The sequence below is a fragment of the Molossus molossus genome, unplaced genomic scaffold (genome assembly GCF_014108415.1).
Source record: "Molossus molossus isolate mMolMol1 unplaced genomic scaffold, mMolMol1.p scaffold_m16_p_15, whole genome shotgun sequence".
NCBI classification, from domain to species: domain Eukaryota; kingdom Metazoa; phylum Chordata; class Mammalia; order Chiroptera; family Molossidae; genus Molossus; species Molossus molossus.
Window position 1 is genome coordinate 66,135,839 of NW_023425350.1, and position 19,890 is coordinate 66,155,728.

Below are 19,890 nucleotides of genomic sequence, written 5' to 3' on the forward strand. Positions count from 1 at the left end.
TAAAACTACAAAACTCCTAGAAAATAACACAGGAGAAAATCTAGGTGACCTTGGGTATGGTGATGACTTTTAAGATCCAATACCAAGCCATGAAAGAAATAACTGGTAAAATTAAAAACTTCTGCTCTATGAAAGACACTGTGAGGAGAACGAGAAAGGAAGTCACAGACTGGGAGAAAATACTGGCAAAAGACACATCTGATAAAGAGCTATTACCCCCAAGTACACAAAGAATTCTTAAAGTCAGTAACAGGAAACAACACAATTTAAAAATGGGCAAGCACAGGGCTGACTGGTGGGGCATCGACTTATGCACCAGGAGGTCACTGGTTCGATTCCTGGTCAGGGCACGTGCCTGGGTTGTGGGCTCGATCCCCAGTGGTGGGCAAGCAGGAGGCAGCCATTGGATATTGATGCTTCTCTCATCCATGTTTCTCTCTCTCTCTAAAAAAAAAATCAATAAAAACTTTAAAAATAAATAAAAATGGGCAAAAGACCTAAACAGACACCTTTCCAAAGAAGATATACAGATGGCAAGACGACACACGAAAAGATGTTCAACATCATGTCATTAGGGAATTGCAAATTCTAACAATGAGATACCACTATACACCTGTTAGAATGGTCAAAATCCAAAACACTACACCAAGCCGGGAAGAAAGCAGAGCAGCAGGGACTCTCATACATTGCTGGTGGGGATGAAAAATGGCCACTTTGGAAGCAGTTTCCTATAAAACTAAACATACTCTTACCACATGACCCACAGCCGTGCTCTTTGGTATTACCCAGAGGAGTTGAAATGTATACCCACACAAAAACCTGCACATGGATATTCGCAGCTTTATTCACAATTGCCAAAACTTGGAAGCAACCAAGATGTCCTTCAGTAGGTGAATGGATAGTGTGGTACATCCAAACGATGGAATATTATTCAGCAATAAAAAGAAATGAGCTACCATCAAAAGAGAGAAAGGAAACTTACATGCATAGTAGCTGAAAGAAGCCAATTTGCAAAGGCTCCTACCGTACGATTTCCGTACCAAGAGGACGTCGATACAAAGCGGGGAAGCCTGTGCACGTGCTGGGCCAGGAGGCAGCAGGAACTCTGTATGTTCCTGTCAACTGTGCTACGAACCTAAAACTGCTCTAACGAAACACCATTTACTTAAAAAACAAAGTAGATCCTGAAGATAAAATCAAGAGTTACAGAATGGTCCCTGGATTCAAGATTTCCATTTTGCACGATGAGACTTCAGGATTTCTCTACACAATCTAGAGACCAGCCTGTGATGAGTGGTTGCGTTTTGCTGCCTGTTTCCTACACACAGGACTAGGACCACAGGGGTCTGCACCCAGCTGTGCATGGTGAGCGGTTTTCCTTATGTGTGAAGACTCAATGAGACCACCTATGTCAAACAAAGAGCTTTATAAACTGTCAAACCAAATATAAATTGCCACTGCTGAATTAATTATAAATGCCACTTAGGAATGTTTCGGATGTGTGCGAGTTGTCTGTAAGACGTGACCACACCTGCCTCTCACTGGTCAGCCCAGGCCGAGAAGGCGCCGATGCACAGGCCCGCGGCCCATGCATCCTGCACAAGCAGCTCAAAGCAGGGACAGGCAATGATTGAAAAGGCCCTAATCTCACAGCTGTCTTCTCTGGGTACAACTTGCAATGGGAAGGAAGGGAAGAAAAGCCTGCCTAGCCCCCTCCACACACCCTTCGGGACATGACACAGCCATTCAAACAGGACAAAGGGTCACAAGTCCCAAGCATCTTTGTGGTTATACAGACGACAGAAAGCACAAAGTGCCTCCCACACTGTCCGTGGAGGCTGGGGAGAAGCGTCCAGAGGAGAAACCCCTTCTCCTGCGCTTCCAAGTCTCGTGCTTCTGTTTCCAAGGCCACGAATGAAATCATTGGAATAGCAAACACCTGGGGAGTTCACTGCACATGACAACCTAAAATGAGAACAAGTGTTAAAGCAGAAATTTATTAAAATCCATTTATATAGTGTTTTACAGAAAAAAAAAAAATGTACAGAGTCCTCAACATTCAGGCAATGAACTCTCTTTTCAGAAGTGTTTTGTGAGAAGACCAAATTCTTTGCCCTCCCTCCAAAAAGACACTTCTGTTTCTACTCCTGAAAATGATGCATTTATTACACCTCGTCTCAAGAACAACGCTTTGAGACCCCAAAGCTCTGCAGAGAGTGAAGAAGACCTTCTCCAGAACGCAAAACCTCGCCGCAGAGCTGTAGTGCAAGAGATACATAAACGGCGGCCACCGCAGAGGAGTGAGCACGACCCCAAACCTCTGCAGAGAGTGAAGGAAACCTCCTCCTGAACGCAAAGCCTGGCCACAGAGCTGTGGTGCAAGAGATACATGGATGGCGGCCACCGCAGAGGAGTGTGCACACAACTGGGGACAGGTCATGAGAAGAGCTGAGGGCCCAGCGGGCAGCCTCTAGCTGCGGAGTGTGGCCAGCCGGGACTGCATGGCCTCCAGGGCCTCCTCCTCCTCCTCCTCCTCATCTTCTGAGGCGGCTGTCGCTCCACGAAGTTCAGGCTCTGGAAGGGCGTCCGTCACATTACTGGGTGCTTTGCCCAAGGCCCCTGAAAGGAAACAGAGTGAGGAGATCAGTACACTGTTGGTTTATGGACGTGGCGCATCACCTTCCCTGCCTTTCCCACCCGGGCCAGTCTGACAGAGAAGGGGCAATAAAACAAGCTGTTTTGGTGAGGTTTTTGCTCACTATGACGAATGGCAAATGCCAACTTGTAATGGTACCAAAGGCATAACAACCGTAAATATTTAATTTTAAGAATTCTGGTTCTGAATGAACAAACTGAACTACCAAGAGAAACGGAGACAGACTCACAGAGCAGGCAGACGGCGCTGATCGGGGCGGGGGCGGGGGAGGGACTGAGCGAAATTGGGAGAGAGCTCCTAGACATGGGCAACAAAGTGCAGGGACCGCAGGGGTGGGTGGAGGTGGAAGAGGGCACAGAGGGGATAAGTGGTGATGGAAAACACCCAAATTAAATTTAAATTAAAAATTTTTGTTGTGAAGCTTTTTTTTTTTATCCTCACCCGAGGATATTTTTCCATTTTTTGTACAGATAGAATGGGAGGGAGAGAGAGGAAGGGAGAGAGAGTGAGAAACATCGACGTGAAGGGACACATCGAGTGGCTGCCACCCTCACAACCAACCAGGGCCGGGGACAAACTGCAACCGAAGTACGTGCCCTTAGCGGGAACCGAACCCGGGTCTCTCCGGACCGCAGGCCGACGCTCTAACCGCTGAGCCAAACCGGCCAGGGCTGTTCTGAAGCTTTTAAAAAATATGTTTTTTTTTTTATTTTTTAGAGAGAAAGGGAGAGAGAGACAGAAGAATTGATGTGAGAAGAAACACGGATCGGCTGCCTCCTGCACGCCCCCCACTGGGGATGGAGCCCACATGCCAGGCACGTGCCCTGACTGGGAATCGAACCGAGACCTCTCGGTCCATGGGACAATGCTCAATCCACTGAACCACACCAGCAGAGCTGAAGCTCTTGATCTAAATTTCTAAACACTATTGAATACTTAATTTTCAAGATTTATGAAGATTTCAAATCTAACTAAATTGTTTCTAAATCTACATAAAGTGGTTGTCTGGAGTATAACTAGTCTTCTTTCCCCCAACAAATTAAAACAAATAAAAATTAAATCTCACCAATTATATATATATTTTTTATCCTCATCCGAGGATATTTTTCCATTTTTTGTACAGATAGAGTGGGAGGGAGAGAAAGGAAGGGAGAGAGAGAGAAACATCGATGTGAAGGGACACATCGAGTGGCTGCCACCCGCTCGACCAACCAGGGTCGGGGACAAACTGCAACCGAAGTACGTGCCCTTAGCGGGAACCGAACCCGGGTCTCTCCGGACCGCAGGCCGACGCTCTAACTGCTGAGCCAAACTGGCCAGGGCGCCAATTATATTTTTAATCAAACATAAAACTCAGAAAATCAAGAAGTAAAAATGAAGATTAAAACTTAACTTCTGGTCAAGATGGCAGAGTAGATGAATGCTGTTCTCACCTCCTCCCATGATCACATCAAAACTACAACTGAATGACAGAACCATCACTGAGAACCACCTGAAGACTAGCTGAACAGAATTCCTGGAACTAAGGCTATAAAGGAGAAGCAACGTGAAGACTGGTAGGAGGGGCAGAGATGCGAAATGGGCAGCGTTCACAACCATGGTGTGGCAATTAAGGAATGGGAGGGAACCCTGGCCGGTTTGGCTCAGCAGTAGAGCATTGGCCTGTGGACCAATGAGTCGCGGGTTCGATTCCAGCCAAGGGCACGTACCTTGGTTGTGGTTTGTCCCCAACCCTGGTCGGGGTCATGCAGAAGGCAACCAGTTGATGTGTCCCTCTCACTTCGATGTCTTTCTCTCTCTCCCTTTCTCCCTCTATCTCTCTTCCACTCTATCTGCAGATAAACAGAAAAATATACTCAAGTGAGGATTAAAAAAAAAAGAAATGGGAGGAAGCTCAGCCAGTGTGGCTCAGTGGTTGAGTGTCATCTCATGCACCAAGAGGTCACTGGTTCGATTCCCGGTCAGGGCATGCCCAGACTGTGGGTGCAATCCACAGCCAATGGATGTTTCTCTCTCATTGATGTTTCTCTCTCTCATTGATGTTTCTCTCTCTCTCTCTCCCTATTCCTTCTTCTTTCTCTAAAAACAAAAACAACATATTTTAAAAACAAAAGAAAGTGAGGGATATCTCGGCTACAGAGGTTCCCCTGGGGAACAAGAGGTCTCAGCCCAAAACCAGGCTTTCTAGCCTAGGGCACCAGTGCTGGGAAGGGGAGTCCCCTTAATATCTGGCTATGAAAATCAGCAGGACTGCTTCTGAGAAACACAGAGGGCTGCCAGAGACTGAGGTGCTGATCGTAAGGGGCCCCCCCACAGACTCACTCACTCAAATTGCTCTAACCTCCAGGGCAGGGGCAGTAGCTTGGAAAGGGTCAGGGACATATGGGTAGGAACGAAGTTGACTAACTTCAGGGAAAGGGCTGGAGGGGGAGAAAAGGGATAAATGCTCTCCAGGGGACAGACTGCTGGGAGGTATCGAATCTGGGCTCTCCTTTAAATTGGTACATCGCTCACCTTGCCTTGGGGATTCCAAACCCTGACCCACCCAAGTCCCTCGCCTGGCCCGAGCCTCTTCCAGCAGCTCTTCTACCCAAACCGCCGGCCTTGGCTTCAGCTACAGACCTTTCCCCAAGTCTGCACCCCACACATGAGTGGTGGGTGCCCTAGACTTGCACTGCCCACATTTTCAAAGGTCCAGGAATCCCCCACATGTGATGGCTGGCCTCAGCGTGCACTGCAGCTCCTATCAGGCGATTCTAAGACCAGCGCAAGTGATGACCAATCTCAACATACATTGTAACTAACTCCCATCAGGTGGCCCCAAGCCTGGTATAAGCAGCAGCCAGCTGTAGCCTGTAAAGTACTAGCTCCAGCTAAGCCACAAGCCAAGCCATTAGCTGTAGCTGGCCTGAGCTCACATTGTAGTGCCCAGCAAAGGGGCACAGCCTGGCACAAGCAGCAGCCAGCCTTAGTTGGCAGTGTAACCTCCCCCAAATACCTCCAAGCCCAGCAAAACTGGTAACCAAATGCATATCACTTTGTAATTACTACCAAGTGATCCCCAGCCCAGCACAAGTGGTGGCTGACCTTGACCTCCACCAGACCCACTCCCAAAAGGCCCCAGACCCAACAAACCTAGTGGCCAGCTTCAGATCAGACCAGAGCCCCAAACAACCAGCTCTACAACCAACACAGCCTGAGCTTGGGCTTGGCTGGCAACAGAGCCCCACTCAAGTGACTCCAGCTCTGTGGGATCAGTGCCGCTGAACACCTTGTCCCTATACTGGCAGCCAGCACTCATGGCCAGTCAGCCAGAGTCAACCCGAGCCACTGACATCCTAGCAGCATTCGGGGCCCAATTACAACAGGAGGCCACACACAACTCACACAGGGGACACTCCTGGAGCACTTGGCTAAGATGACCAAGAAGACTGAGCCCCACTGTTCACTTTCTACATACTTTCACCCTGTCAAGACTGGGAGACACAGCAGATCCACATAATATATAAAAACAAACACAGGGAGTCAGCCAAAATGAGGAGACAAAAAATGCCTCAAATGAAAGACTAGGACAGAACTCCAGAAAAATAACTAAAAGAAATGGAGACATGCAATCTACAAGATAGAGAGTACAAAACATTGGTTATAAAATGCTCAATAAGCCCTGGCTGGTTTGGCTCAGCAATTGGAGCATTGGCCCATGGACCAAAGGGTTGTGGTTTCGATTCCAGTCAAGGGCATGTACATTCAGCCCTTGTTTATCACGGTAATCAGTTCCAGACTCTACCACGATAAATGAATTTCTGTGAAGTAGGATTCTTTATTTATATACAGTTGTCCCTCGTCACTTCGTGCTTCGACTTTTGCAGCTTCACTCTATTGAGGTTTTTTTCAAATACAGTATAGTATTCAAATACAGTATAGAGTATTTGAAAAAACCGCGATAGAGTGAAGCCGCAAAAGTCAAAGTGCGAAGTGGCGAGGGACGATTGTACCTAGGTTGCAGGTTCAATCCTCCGCCCCAGTCGGGGTCAAGTGGGAGGCAACCAGTAGATATGTCTTTCTCATATCGATGTCTCTCTCTCTCTCTTTCTCTCCCTCTCCCTCCCATTCTTAAAAAAAAAAAATCAATAGAAAAATATCCTCAGGTGAGGATAACCCCCCCCTCCAAATGCTCGGTGAACTTGGGAGAAAAATAAATGAACTCATGTAGAACTTTAACAAAGAAATATAAAACATAAAAAAGGACATAGACAGAAAACATTAAAAAAACAGAAGTGAAAAATACAATAACTGAAATTAATATTCTAGTGGGAATCTACATCAGATTACATGAAGCAGAGGATCAAATCAGTGATCTGGAAGACAAAGCAGTGGAAAACACCCAGTCAGCAAAAGCAAAAATAAATAAATAAATAAAAATGAGGACAGTTTAAGAGAATTCCAGCACATCAAGCATACCAACATTCACATTACAGGTGTACCAGAAGAAGAACAGAGATAAAGAAACTGAAAACCTATTTGAGGAAATAATGAAGAAAAACTTCACTGGCAAAGAAAATAGACATACAAGTCCAGAAAGTGCAGAATACCAAACAAGATGAACCCAAAGAGGTTCAAACCAAGACACATCATAATCAATATGCAAAGTTAAAGACAAAATCTAAAAATAGCAAGAGAAAAGCAGTTAGTTATGTACAAGGGAGCTCCCATAAGACTATCAGTTGATTTTCAACAGAAACACTGCAGACCAGAAGGAAGTGGCGAGAAATATTCAAGGTGATGAAAGGCACAAACATACAAGTATGATTATCCAGCAAGGCTATTATTTAGAATCAAAGGAATATAGTTTCCCAGACAAGAAAACAGTAAAGGAGTTAATCACCACTAAACCAGTATTACAAGAAATGTTAGAGAGACTTCTTTAAGTAAAAAAGACAAAATATGGGGGGGAGAATCTCACTGACAAAGGCAAACATTAAAAGAAACCAATTATAGCCCTGGCCAGTTTGGCTCAGCGGTTAGAGCGTCGGCCTGCGGTCCGGAGAGACCTGGGTTCGGTTCCCGCTAAGGGCACGTACTTCGGTTGCAGTTTGTCCCCGGCCCTGGTTGGTCGTGCGGGTGGCGGCCACTCGATGTGTCCCTTCACGTCGATGTTTCTCTCTCTCTCTCCCTTCCTCTCTCTCCCTCCCACTCTATCTGTACAAAAAATGGAAAAATATCCTTGGGTGAGGATAAGAAAAAAAAAAAAAAAGAAACCAATTATAAAGCCAGTACAAAGGTTGAAAGACTACAGTAGGAATATCATGTGTAATTACAATAAACTAAGGGTTACACACACACATACACAAGAGACAAGTAAAAAATTATGACAAGCCCTGGCTGGTTTGGCTCAGCGGTTAGAGCATCGGCCTGTGGTCCAGAGAGACCCGGGTTCAGTTCCTGCTAAGGGCATGTACCTTGGTTGCAGTTTGTCCCTAGCCCTGGTTTGTCATGCGGGTGGCAGCCACTCAATGTGTCCCTTTCACGTCGATGTTTTTCTCTCTCTCTCTGTTCCTCTCTCTCTCCCTCCAACTCTATCTGAACAAAAAATGAAAGGATGTCCTCGGGTGAGGATAAAAAAAAAAAATTATGACAAGCCCTGGCCAGTTGGGCTCAGTGGTTAGAGCATTGGCCTGTGGTCTGGAGAGACCCAGGTTTGGTTCCTGCTAGGGGCACGTACTTCGGTTGCAGTTTGTCCCCAGCCCTGGTTGGGTCGTGTGGGTGGCAACCACTCGATCACTCGAAGTGTCCCTTTCACGTAGATGTTTCTCTCTCTCTCTCTCTCTCTCTCTCTCTCTTTCTCCCTCCCTCCCTCCCACTCTATCTGGACAAAATATCAAAAAATGTATTGGGTGAAGACTAAAACTCTTTCTCCCTCCCTCCCTCCCACTCTATCTGAACAAAATATCAAAAAATGTCCTTGGGTGAGGACTAAAATAAAATTATGACAAAAAAAAATAAGCATGGATGGGGGTGAGAAAAACAACAGTGATTTTAGAATGTGTTCAAACTTAGGCAACCATCAACTTAAAATAGATTGCTATATCGATAGCTTGGTATTTATGAAGCACATGGTAACCACAAAACAAAGATCTATAGGAGATATACAAGAAATAAAAAGAAGGAATCCAAATATAACACTACAGAAAGTCATCAAAACATGAGAGAATAGAGCAAGAGGATAAGAAAGGAACAGAGAACTATAAACACAATCAGGAAACAATAACATGGCAATAACTACATACTACCAATAATTATTTAAATATAAATGAACAAAATGCTTCAATCAAAAGACAAAGGGCAGAAGAATGGATAAAGAACAAGACCTATACACATGCTGCCTACTAGAGACCCACTTCAGACAGAAAGACACACACAGACTGAAAATAAATAAATGGTAAAAGATATTTTATGCAAATGAAAACTAAAAAAAAAGCTGGGGTAGCAATACTTATATCGAACAAAATAAGACTTTAGAACAAAGGCTATAATAAAAGACAAAGAAGGTCATTTCACATATGACAGCCAAGATGTGAAAGCAACCTAAGTGTCCATCGATAAATGACTGAATAAAGAAGTGGTACATATACACAATTGAAAATTATGCCCAGCTGGTGTGGCTCCATGGTTGAGCATCGACCTATGCACCAAGAGGTTGCTGGTTTGAATCCCGGTCAGGGCACATGCCCAGGTTGTGGGCCTGATCCCCAGTGGGGGGCATGCAGGAGGCAGTCAAACAATGTTCTCTCTCATCGCCGTTTCTCTCTCTCTCTCTCTTACCCTTCCTCTATCTCTAAAATCAGTAAAGAAAAAAAAAATTTAAGAAGAAGAAAATTACTTGGCCATGCCCTGGCCAGTTTGACTCAGCGGTTAGAGCGTTGGCCTGAGGAACAATGAGTTGTGGGTTTGATTCCAGTCAAGGGCACGTACCTAGGTTGCAGTTTGTCCCCGGCTTGGTTGGGGTCGTGCAGAAGGCAGCCACTTGATGTGTTCCTTTCACGTTAATGTTTCTCTCTCTCTCTCTTTTCCTCTCTCTCCTTCCCACTCTATCTGAACTAAAATGGAAAAATGTCCTTGGGTGAGCAAAATAAAAAAGAAAATTAGTTGGCCATAAAAAATGCAATCTTACCATTTGCAACAACATGGATGGACCTGGAGAGTTTTATGCTAAGTGAAATGTCATACAGAAAAAGACAAATACCACATGACTTTACTTATATGTGGAATGTAAAAAACAAAGTAAATGAACAAACAAAACAGAAACAAACTCACAGATACAGATGAGAAGAGGGTTGGGTAGAGGGTGAAAAAGGTAAAAGTCATTATGAAGTACACTTTACCAGTTATAAAAATAGTCACAGGGATGTAAAGTACAGCATAGGGAGTATAGTCAATAATGTATATGTGCCCTGGCTGGGTAGCTAAGTTGCTTAGAGCATCGTCCCAAGTTGCCAAGGCTGCAGGTGCAATCCCTGGTCAGGGCACATACAAGAATCAATCAATGAGTACATAAATAGGTGGAACAACAAATTGATGTTTCCCTCTCTCTCCTTTCCTCTCTCTCTAAAAAAAAGTATCAATTAAAAAAATATATATGTAGAGTGTCAGATGGGTACTAGACTTATCAGGGTAATAAAGACATGTAATTGTCTAATCTATGTTGTATAACTAAAACTGATATAATAATGTATGTCAACTGCAATTAACAAATACATTTTAAAAATAACAAAAAAACAAACCTCTGTGACTATCACTCAGAGATAACTACTATTTTTCTATAGATGTGATTTTTACATAAAAGTGTGTATTTTCATAACAAGGCTTTTTTCACATACTATATTATGAACATAATTCCATGTTAGTAATATATTTCTACATTATTTATCACAACTATAATGTATTCCATTAAAACATATATAACATAATTGATTTAACCAACATTCTGTTATCAGGCACTTAGCTTTAGAACTTTTCAGTATTATAAATAAGAGTACAAGAGAGATCCTTGCATTAAAATCACTCAGCCATCCTTAATTACTAGAGTAAACGCCCAGAAGTCAATCTTCTAGGTCAAGGGCTTTTGATAGCTACTGCCAAATTACTTTCCAGAAATTCTATACCAAATCAAACTCCCAAATGCAGTTTGTGACACCAACATTTCACCATTCAACTCTGGAAATTCTAAGAATTAAAAATTATCGTTTTATTTTTAAAAAGATGTTTATAGATATTGTGCTTATTTTTCAAGAAATAACGTGCATAATCTAAAATTTAAGATGTAGATGTAAGGGAGTTACAGCCTAAAGACAAAGCTACCAGTTAATGTGGTGAATGCACGAAGAAAGGCCATAGGAGGGGAGAAAAAGGCTGAATGTCAGGGTCATACCTGCTGTGATTTCAAACAGAATTTTGTCAATTTCCATTTCTGCTGCTTCTTCCATTTCTTCTTGGTCATCCATGCTTTCAAAAGTGTCCTCTAACATCTCTTCTATGATCCCGGCCTAAACACAGAATAAACCATGTCACTCCCAACTGGTAAATCTGTTCTCAAAGAGACACCTTTAAGGACAGCGCTCAGTGAACTCTAGTCTCCTAGGTGAGTCCACCTTTTTGAGGGCTAACGCACAGGGCTGTTGGTCACAGGAAACCCTGGATGCTGCCCTCTCTGCAGAAAGGCAAAAGGCCAAAAGGAAACTGCTCTTCAAATTTAGCACCAAGCTTGGAAGTGGGCCTTTGATTGCTCACAAAGTAACCCACCGGAACGGCAGTGCTTGGGAACAAGCTGCTGACAGATGAGTGCAAGTCCTGACTGGTCTTGGCAAGCATTTGCCCTAACACTGCAAATATCATCTGTGTGAGTGCAGGAGTTGAAACACAGTATGAAAATTGGTTGGAGGCATAGCAGACACTATGATAAATACCAAGAGCATGGTGGGGTTCATGGGACCCTAAAAAGGCCTGAGAGTACTTCAACACGTCCAGGGTACAGCTGGTGGCACAGGGTCAATCTGGTGGGTCTGCCAAGGATCAGTCAATTCACCAGAGCCAGATCATCCTCTCCTCCGAGAACTGGTAAGACGGCACTTCTGAACGCAACAGGGTAATGCCCAGACTCTACTGGAGCCCTGGGCCTGGCAGCCTGAAGCGGCAGGCCAAATGAAATGACTGAGTTCACATCCCTGCCCTTGAGGAGCTGGACCCTCACCGGAGGCTTCAGTTTGCACCTGGGGATGCATCACTGGATGGATTCCAAAAATATAATCAACTGCATGCAAGCCTTCCTTCAAATCTGTATTACTTTCATATCCAGAAACCGCGTGGGAAAGATCCCCTCAGATCCTGGTGGCTACATGAGCTGGCATGAGCAGGCATGAAGTCATTCCAACTCGGGGGAGGAGACACCCACAAACCATGCTCTCCTGCCTAGTTCCCTCCTACCACTGCTACCCAAGTTCTCATTCCAAAGACCTGGACCCTGGGATTTTTATGTTGCTTTTCTTTTCCACCAATTTCCTTCTCTAGTTTCTCTCTCCTATGGCCTAGAGCCCCATGTATAATTCAAGTTCATGAATGAAATTTCCCAGGAGGAAGAAAAACACAATTTCTCGCTTTACAAATTCCACACAAGAATCTGAGGCACGCAACCTTGCTTCGCAGGCCACGTGTTTGCGGCACGACTCAGCACCTGCAAAGGTGCTTCTCTAACCATTTTCTCTGTGGCAGCTCCAGCAACAGGTCAGACATCTGTGCCCCAACCCCGGGTCTGTCCCTCACCACCACCGTTACTTATAAGTTACCTGGCAACTTCAAGACTCAGTTTCCTCCTCTGTAAAATGGGGATAAAAATACCTGCCTCACAGGGTTGCTGGGTGGGCTGGGTAGGACAGAATGTGTGATGCACCAGGGGCTGGCAGAGGGCTCAGCAACAATACCCTCCTGAGCCCTGACCAGCAGTATAGGTTCTTGCCCCAGTCCTGGGGATGGCAGGTATTTGTTGCTTTCTGTTTGGTTTTCAGTCTCCTTTTCTAGTCTAAACCAGGTATCAGCAAACTACAGTCCACAGGATCAAATCAGCCCGCTCCCCACTTTTGTAAATAAAGTTTTATTGGAACACAGTAACTGTCATTTGTTTACATATTACCTACGGCTGCTTTTACACTACAAAGCAGTGTTGTAATAACAAAGATGTATGGCCCATGAAGTGACCATTACATTTAGTATCTAGCCCTTCACAGAAAGTTTGCCCGAAGTGTGCTGGTGAGGGAGGTAGAAGGCCTCCCATGCCAGCTGCACTAACATGCCCCCGAGCAGACAGGAACCGGGGCTGCTTCTGTCCCCTTACTGTGTCAGACCCTGTACCCTAGCTCCCTGAATCCTGAACACCTGCTCCCTGGATGCTAGTGCTCTAGGTACACTGTCACTTATTCTAAGGGGCACCCTGGCAATCTGACCCAGCCTCTGCCATGCTCAGCTCGGACAGTTTCAATCAAAGTTAACGGCTGCCCTGCTGTCCTCAGTGTCTGGCAACAGTGGTCCGTCCATTCCTGCCCAACCCAGCCCTGACCCGGCCACTTGCTGAGAGTGACACCCAGTGGTTTAGAATGGATGCAGGGTTAGCCCCAGGTCACCTTCATCATCTCTTTGGACAGCTCCCGCATGGTGGCCTGGATTTCGGGGATCTTCACAAGAGTCTGCATGGCCTTCATCACTTCTGTGCTCTTCTGCAGGGAACCAGCCACTCGCAAAACCGCTGAAAGAGAAAGGACCGCTCCATAGAATGTGATACAGATGGAAAAAAAGAGTCAAATTATGAGCCACTCTAATAAAAGGGAACAGTAGTACGTGGATTTCCAAAGCTATAAATGTATCTGCAGAAAATATTACTGCATTAGTTGAACAAGAAACTGACTTATCTAAACTGTGCACTCCTTTTGCTAACACTGGTACAAGTTTTCTGAGCATGCACAACAACTGGCCAATCTGGAGAGTGACCCAAAGGCCTGCGGCCGACCTCGAAGGAAGGAAGCCGGCCGGCAATGAGCATGGCATCCAGGTTAAGTCACACATGGGAGGAACAGCTCCAGACCTTGCAAGGGCCACGGTGGAAAACAAAGCTTTAGGCTACCCAAGTAGTGCTCTGTACAAACCAGCCTATGGACCACGGCTGCTCTGTGAGGACCTGCTGCTGGTTCTCAGGAAAATGAGAGAAATCAGGATAAGTAAGATACACTGAGTATGTGTGTGTCAATATAAGATGGTTACAGTTCCTTTCTAGGGTAAAATTGTAATACGAGATAATATGTGTATATCTATCATATGTGTATATCTACCAATTCTTTGTTACCCATTCACCTATTATAGATACCTAAGTTGCTTCCATATCTTGTCTATTATAAATAATATAGAGGTGTATAGATCTTTTTGAATTAGTGTTGTTTTCTTTGGATAAATACCTAGAAGTGGAATTCCTGGGTCATACAGCAGTTCTATTTCTAATTTTTTGAGGAATCTCCACACTGTTAACCATAGTGGCTGCACAAATTTACACAAGGGTTTGCTTTTCTCCACGTCCTCGTCAGCACTTGTTATTTGTTGATATTTAAAAAAGAATTTTTTTTAGAGAGAGAGGAAGGAAGAGAAACAGATGCTAGAGTGGAACATTGATCGGCTCCCTCCTACAGGCCCCCTCCAGGGATCAAGACCTAAAGCCAGGCATGTACCCTAACCAGGAATCAAACCAGCAACCTTCTGGTGCATAGGACAAAGCCCAGCCAACTGAACCACATGGGCCAGGGCATTATTTGTTGCTTGTTTGATAACCATTCTGACAGGTGTGAGGTGATAGGTCATTAATCTGTGTTTTCCTGACGATTAGTTATGTTGAGCATCTTTTCCTATGTCTGTTGGCCATCTGTATTGTACTCTTTGGAGAAACGTCTCCTCAGGTCACCTGCCCATTTTTTAATTGGACTTTTCTTTTTGGTGTTAAGTTGTGTAAGTTCCTTATGGATAGTAAGGGATATTAACCCCTTACTGGATGTATCATTTGTGAACATTTTCTCCCATTCAGTTGGCTGTCTTTTTATTTTGTTGGTGGTTTCCTTTGTTGTGCAAAACCTTTTTGGTTTGAGCTAGTCCCATTAGTTTATTTTTTCCATTATTGTTGCCCTTGCCCAACGAGACAAAAAATATTGCTAAGACAGATGTCAGAGATTTTTTTTTTATCCTCAGCTGAGGATATTTTTTTCCCATTTATCTTCAGATATAGTGTGAAGGGGAGAAAGACTGAGAAACATCGATGTGAGAGAGACACATCGACAGGCTACTTCCCGCATGACCCGAACCAGGGCTGGGGATGAACTGCAACCAAGGTACATGCCTTTGACTGGAATCGAACCCGAGATGCATTGGCCTGCAGGCCGACGCTCCAACCACTGAGCAAAACCGGCCAGGGCTGTTATCAGAGATTTTACTTCCGACGTTTTCTTCTAGGAGTTTTATGGATTCAGGTCTCACATTAGTCTTTAATCCCTTTGGAGTTTAATCTTTGTATGGTGTAAGAAAATGGTCCAATTTCATATTTTACATGTATCTGTCCAATACCACTCATAGAACAGTCTTTACCCCACTGGATATCTTTGCCTCCTTTGTCATAGATTAATTGACTGTATGTCATGATTTCGTTATGAGCTTGCTATTCTATTCCACTCATCTATATATCTGTTGGGGTTTTCTTTTTTAATCCTCACCAAGGATATTTTTCCATTTATTTTCAGACAGAGTGGGAGGGAGAGACAGATAGGAGAGAGAGAGAGAAACATCGATGTGAGAGAGACACATCGATTGGTTGCCTCCTGCAGGACCCCTATCAGGGCCGGGAACTGAACCGCAACTGAGGTATGTGCCCTTGACCAGAATCGAGCCCACACCTCTTTGGTCCACAGGCCTACGCTCTAACTGCTGAGCCAAACCGGCCAGGGTTATATATCTGTTTTTTATGCCAGTACCATACTGTTTTGGTTGTTTTAGTTTTAGTATAATTTGAAATTATGGAATGTAATATATCCTACTTTGTTCTTTTTCAAAATTTCGTTGGCTCTTTGAGGTCTTTTGTGGGTCCATATACATTTTAAGATTAGTTGTGCTAGTTGAGAAGAATGTCACTGATATTTTGATAAGGACTGCATTGAATCTGTATATTACTTTAGGTAGCAAGGACATTTTTAACAATATTAAATCTTCCAATCCATGAGAATGGTATATCCTTCCGTTTGTTTGTTTCCTCTTCAATTTCTTTCTTCAATGTCTTACAGTTTCCAGAGTACAGGTCCTTTACCTCTTTGGTTAAAATTATTCCTAGGTTTTTTGTTTTTACTGCAATTGTGAAAGGGATTATTTTCTTAATATCTCCTTCTGGTCATTTGTTATTGGTATATAAAGACCTGCACCCTTGGTGTATCGGGATGACACTCTAACCAACTGAGCTAGCTGGCTAGAGCCCCTAATCATTTTGTGTGTGTGTGTGTGTGGAACGTTTAGTGTTTTCTACATATAGTATCAGGTAATTTGCAAATAGTGAGTTTTACTTCTTCCTTTCTGATCTGGATGTCTTTTACTTCCTTTTCTTGTCTGGCTGCTGTGGCTAGGAATTCCAGTACTATGTTGAATAGTTGACAGTGGGCATCGTTGTCTTGTTCCTGTTCCTGATCTTAAGAGGAAAAGCTTTCAGCTTTCACCACTGAGTGTGATATTAACTGTGGGTTTGTCACATAAGGGCCTTTATTATGTTGAGGTATGTTCCTTCTGTATCAACTTTATTGAGAATTTGTATCATAAAAAATGTTAAATTTTATCAAGTGCTTTTCTCCATCTACAGAGATGATCATATGATTTTTACCCTTCATCCTGCTGACTTCATGTAATCACATTAATTGATTTATGGATGTTCAACACTCCTTGCATCCTGGGGTAAATTCCACTTATCCTGGTATATAATCCTTTTAATGTATTAGTGAATCCAGTTTGCTAATATTTTGTTGAGAATTTTTGCATCTATATTCGTCAAGCAAACTGGCCTGTAATTTAGGGTTAGGGTACCTATTAATATTTGCTTTACATATTTAATTGCTTCTATGTTGGTTGGATGTGTAGATATTTACAATTTGTATCATTTTCTTGGATTGACCCTTTATAGTTATGTAATGTCCTTCTTTGTCTTTTTTTACATTCTTGATTTTAAAGTCTATTTTGTCTAATATGAGTATTGCTGTGCCAACTTTCCTATTGTTAATAGTTGCATGAAATATCTTTTTCCACCCCTTCACTTTCAGTCTGTTGGTCTTGCAATTTTTAAAAATTTAAATTATTTTTCATTCTTCAATTATAGTTGGCATACATTATATTAGTTCCAAGTGTACACCCATTATTAGACATTATATAACTTATTAAATGATCATCCTGATAAACCTAGTACTCATCTGACACCATACATATTTATTAGAATATTTTTTACTATATTCCCTATGCTGTACTTTACATTCCCATGACTATTCTTATTAATACCTTCACATTTTCACACCTCCTCCAAACCCCTCTCATCTGGCAACTGTAAAAATGTTCTCTGACCCTGGCCGGTTTGCCTCAGCGGGTTGGAGCATAAGCCTGCAGTCCAGAAAGACCTGGGTTCAGTTCCTGCTAAGGGCACGTACATCGGTTGCAGTTTGTCCCCGGCTCTGGTTGGGTCGTGCGGGTGGCAGCCACTCAATGTGTCCCTTTCACGTTGATGTTTCTATCTCTCTCTCCCTCCCACTCTGTCTGAACAAAAAACAGAAAAGTGTCCTCGGGTGAGGATTGAAAAAAAAGAAACGTTCTCTGTATCTATGTGTTTCTCTTCTGCTTCTTCACTTATATTTTTAGATTCGTTTATTGATAGATATGCATTTATTGCTATTTTATTGTTCACATATTTTGTCTTTTTTTCCCTTTCTTCTTCTTAAAGAAGACCCTTCAACATTTCATGTAATACTAGTTTAGTGGTGATGAATTCCTTTAGCTTTCCTTTGTCTGGGAAGCTCTTTTTTGATATGTCCTTCAATTCTAAGTGATAGCTTTGCTGGGTAGAGTAATCTTGGTTGTAGGTCCTTGCTTCTCATCACTTTGAATATTTCTTGCCAATCCTTTCTGGCCTGCAAAGTTTCTTTTGAGAAATCAGCTGACAGCCTTATGGGAACTCCGGTGTAGGTAACTAACTGCTTTTCTCTTGCTGCTTGTAAGATTCTCTCTTTGTCTTGAACCTTTTGCATTTTGATGATGATGTGTCTTGGTGTGGGGGCCTCTTGGGGTTCATCTTGTTTGGGACTCTGTGTGCTTCCTGGACTTGTATGTCTGTTTCCTTCACCAAGTTAGGGAAGTTTTCTGCCATTATTGTTTCAAACAGGTTTTCAATTTCTTGTTCTCTCTCTTCTCCTTCTGGCACCCCCAAGATGCCAATGTTGGCACACTTGAAGTGTCCCAGAGGCTCCTTACACTATCCTCATTTTTGTGGATTCTTTTTTTCTTTTTGCTTTTCTGATTGGATGTTTTTTGCTTCCTTATATTCCAAATGGATGGTTTGCTTCTTGGCTTTACCTACTCTACTATTGAATCTGTGTAAGTTATTCTTTATTTCCGTTAGTGCCTCCTTCATTTCTGACTGGTCCTTTTTTATGCTCTTGACGCCCTCACTAAGTTCACCAAGGTTCTCACTAAGTTCATTGAGCATCCTTATAAGCAGTGTTTTGAATTCAGCATCTGTTCGGTTGCTTATGTACATTTTGCTTAATTCTTTTCCTGGAGTTTTGTTCTGTTCTTTCACCTGGGACCTGTTTCTTTGTCTCCTCATTCTGGCTGCCTCCCTGTGCCTGCTTCTATGTATTACTTAATAAGAGGTTTGGGGCTAGCTGAGACCAGATGCTGCTTGTTTGAAAGAATTTAAGAAAACCTGAACAGGATCCAAGACAGGCCAATCCCATGGTAAAGCCACTGGGAACAGCTTGGGTGGGCTTGAAAGTTGGGTGGGGCGGGGCCTCAAGGAATCACCAGGGCGGGGGCAAACAGTGTGAGCCAGGTTGCTGGAGTCCCAGATATGGCAGCTGTCTGCCGCCCCCGGGAAGGGCTCACCAAAGGAACAAAAGCCTCTGACAGCACATCTGTCCAGGAGAAAGCCCCCTCTCCAGCCCTCGCTCCAATGCCAAACAGCTCAGTTCTTCCCCGTATATCTCTGGTGCCTTTCAAGCTGCCTCTCCCACGCTGGAGCCTGGAGGGTACGAGTCCGAGTAAGTCTGTATGCGGGCCTCATTAGTGTTTTTTGTTCAAGAATTTTTTTTGTTCCTTCATTGGAGATATACACGTCTGTCCTTTCATTTGATTTGACTTTCTTTGCTTGTTTATATAAATTGTACAAAACAGCTCTCTCTCCAAGTCTTGAAAAAGTGGTCTTGTATAGAAGTGACCTCTGTGTATTCCAGGTGGTTTGGGCAGAACAGCTGGAACTGAGTGGGTACCTACAGTGTCCAGGATACTGGCCTACCAAGCTGGCGTGGCTGTGAACAAGGAGGCCACGTGTCTGTAGTAATGCCATTGATCCTGCTTGCTTCCTTTACTTGGTGCCACAATGGGCTTGGGTGATGTGTCCAGGAACACACTGTGGTAGCCTTACCTTAGGCCAGAGCACCTGGATAGAGCTCCTACCCACCCTATCAGGGTGGAGGGGAATGTATACAATGGCGTTCACCAGCATCTCCAACCCTTGGTAATTCCAGCAGTTCTCAGACAGCTCCTGCAGCTCCCAGCCTGCTCTATATGGTCTCTCTCGTTTCTTGCACAAAAAGTGATCTTGTGTAGAAATACCTCTGTGTAGGCCATGGGTGCTGGGTGGTTTTGGCAGAGCAGTTGGAGCTGGGCGGGGAGGCCAGGTGCATGTGGTGACACCCTGTTTATGCCACCTGCTCCCTTTGTTCAGAACTGAAATGGGATGCAGGTAGTGTGGCTGGCAACATGCTGTGGCGATCTTGCAGGTAAAGCAAAGCACCCAGACACAGCTCCTTCCCAACCTATCAAGGTGGAGAGATATAAACAATGGTGCTCACCAGCAACTCCAATATGAGAGTTCCTGCAGATCCTGGAGAGCTCATGCCATTGCCTTCTCTGTTCAG

General features: G+C 43.9%; 1 protein-coding gene across 1 annotated transcript in view; it reads right to left on the bottom strand.

Moving 5' to 3' along the window:
* Window positions 1–1,978: 1,978 nt before the first annotated feature.
* Window positions 1,979–19,890, bottom strand: part of CHMP3 (charged multivesicular body protein 3) — a 54,662-nt gene continuing 36,750 nt past the window's right edge. The window contains exons 4-6 of the mRNA XM_036262483.1: window positions 13,327–13,448; window positions 11,085–11,199; window positions 1,979–2,619 (exon numbers count right to left, since the gene is read on the bottom strand). Of these exons, the coding sequence (XP_036118376.1) occupies window positions 2,471–2,619; window positions 11,085–11,199; window positions 13,327–13,448 (386 nt within the window). The 3' untranslated portion in view covers window positions 1,979–2,470. The remainder of the gene's footprint in view (window positions 2,620–11,084; window positions 11,200–13,326; window positions 13,449–19,890) is intronic.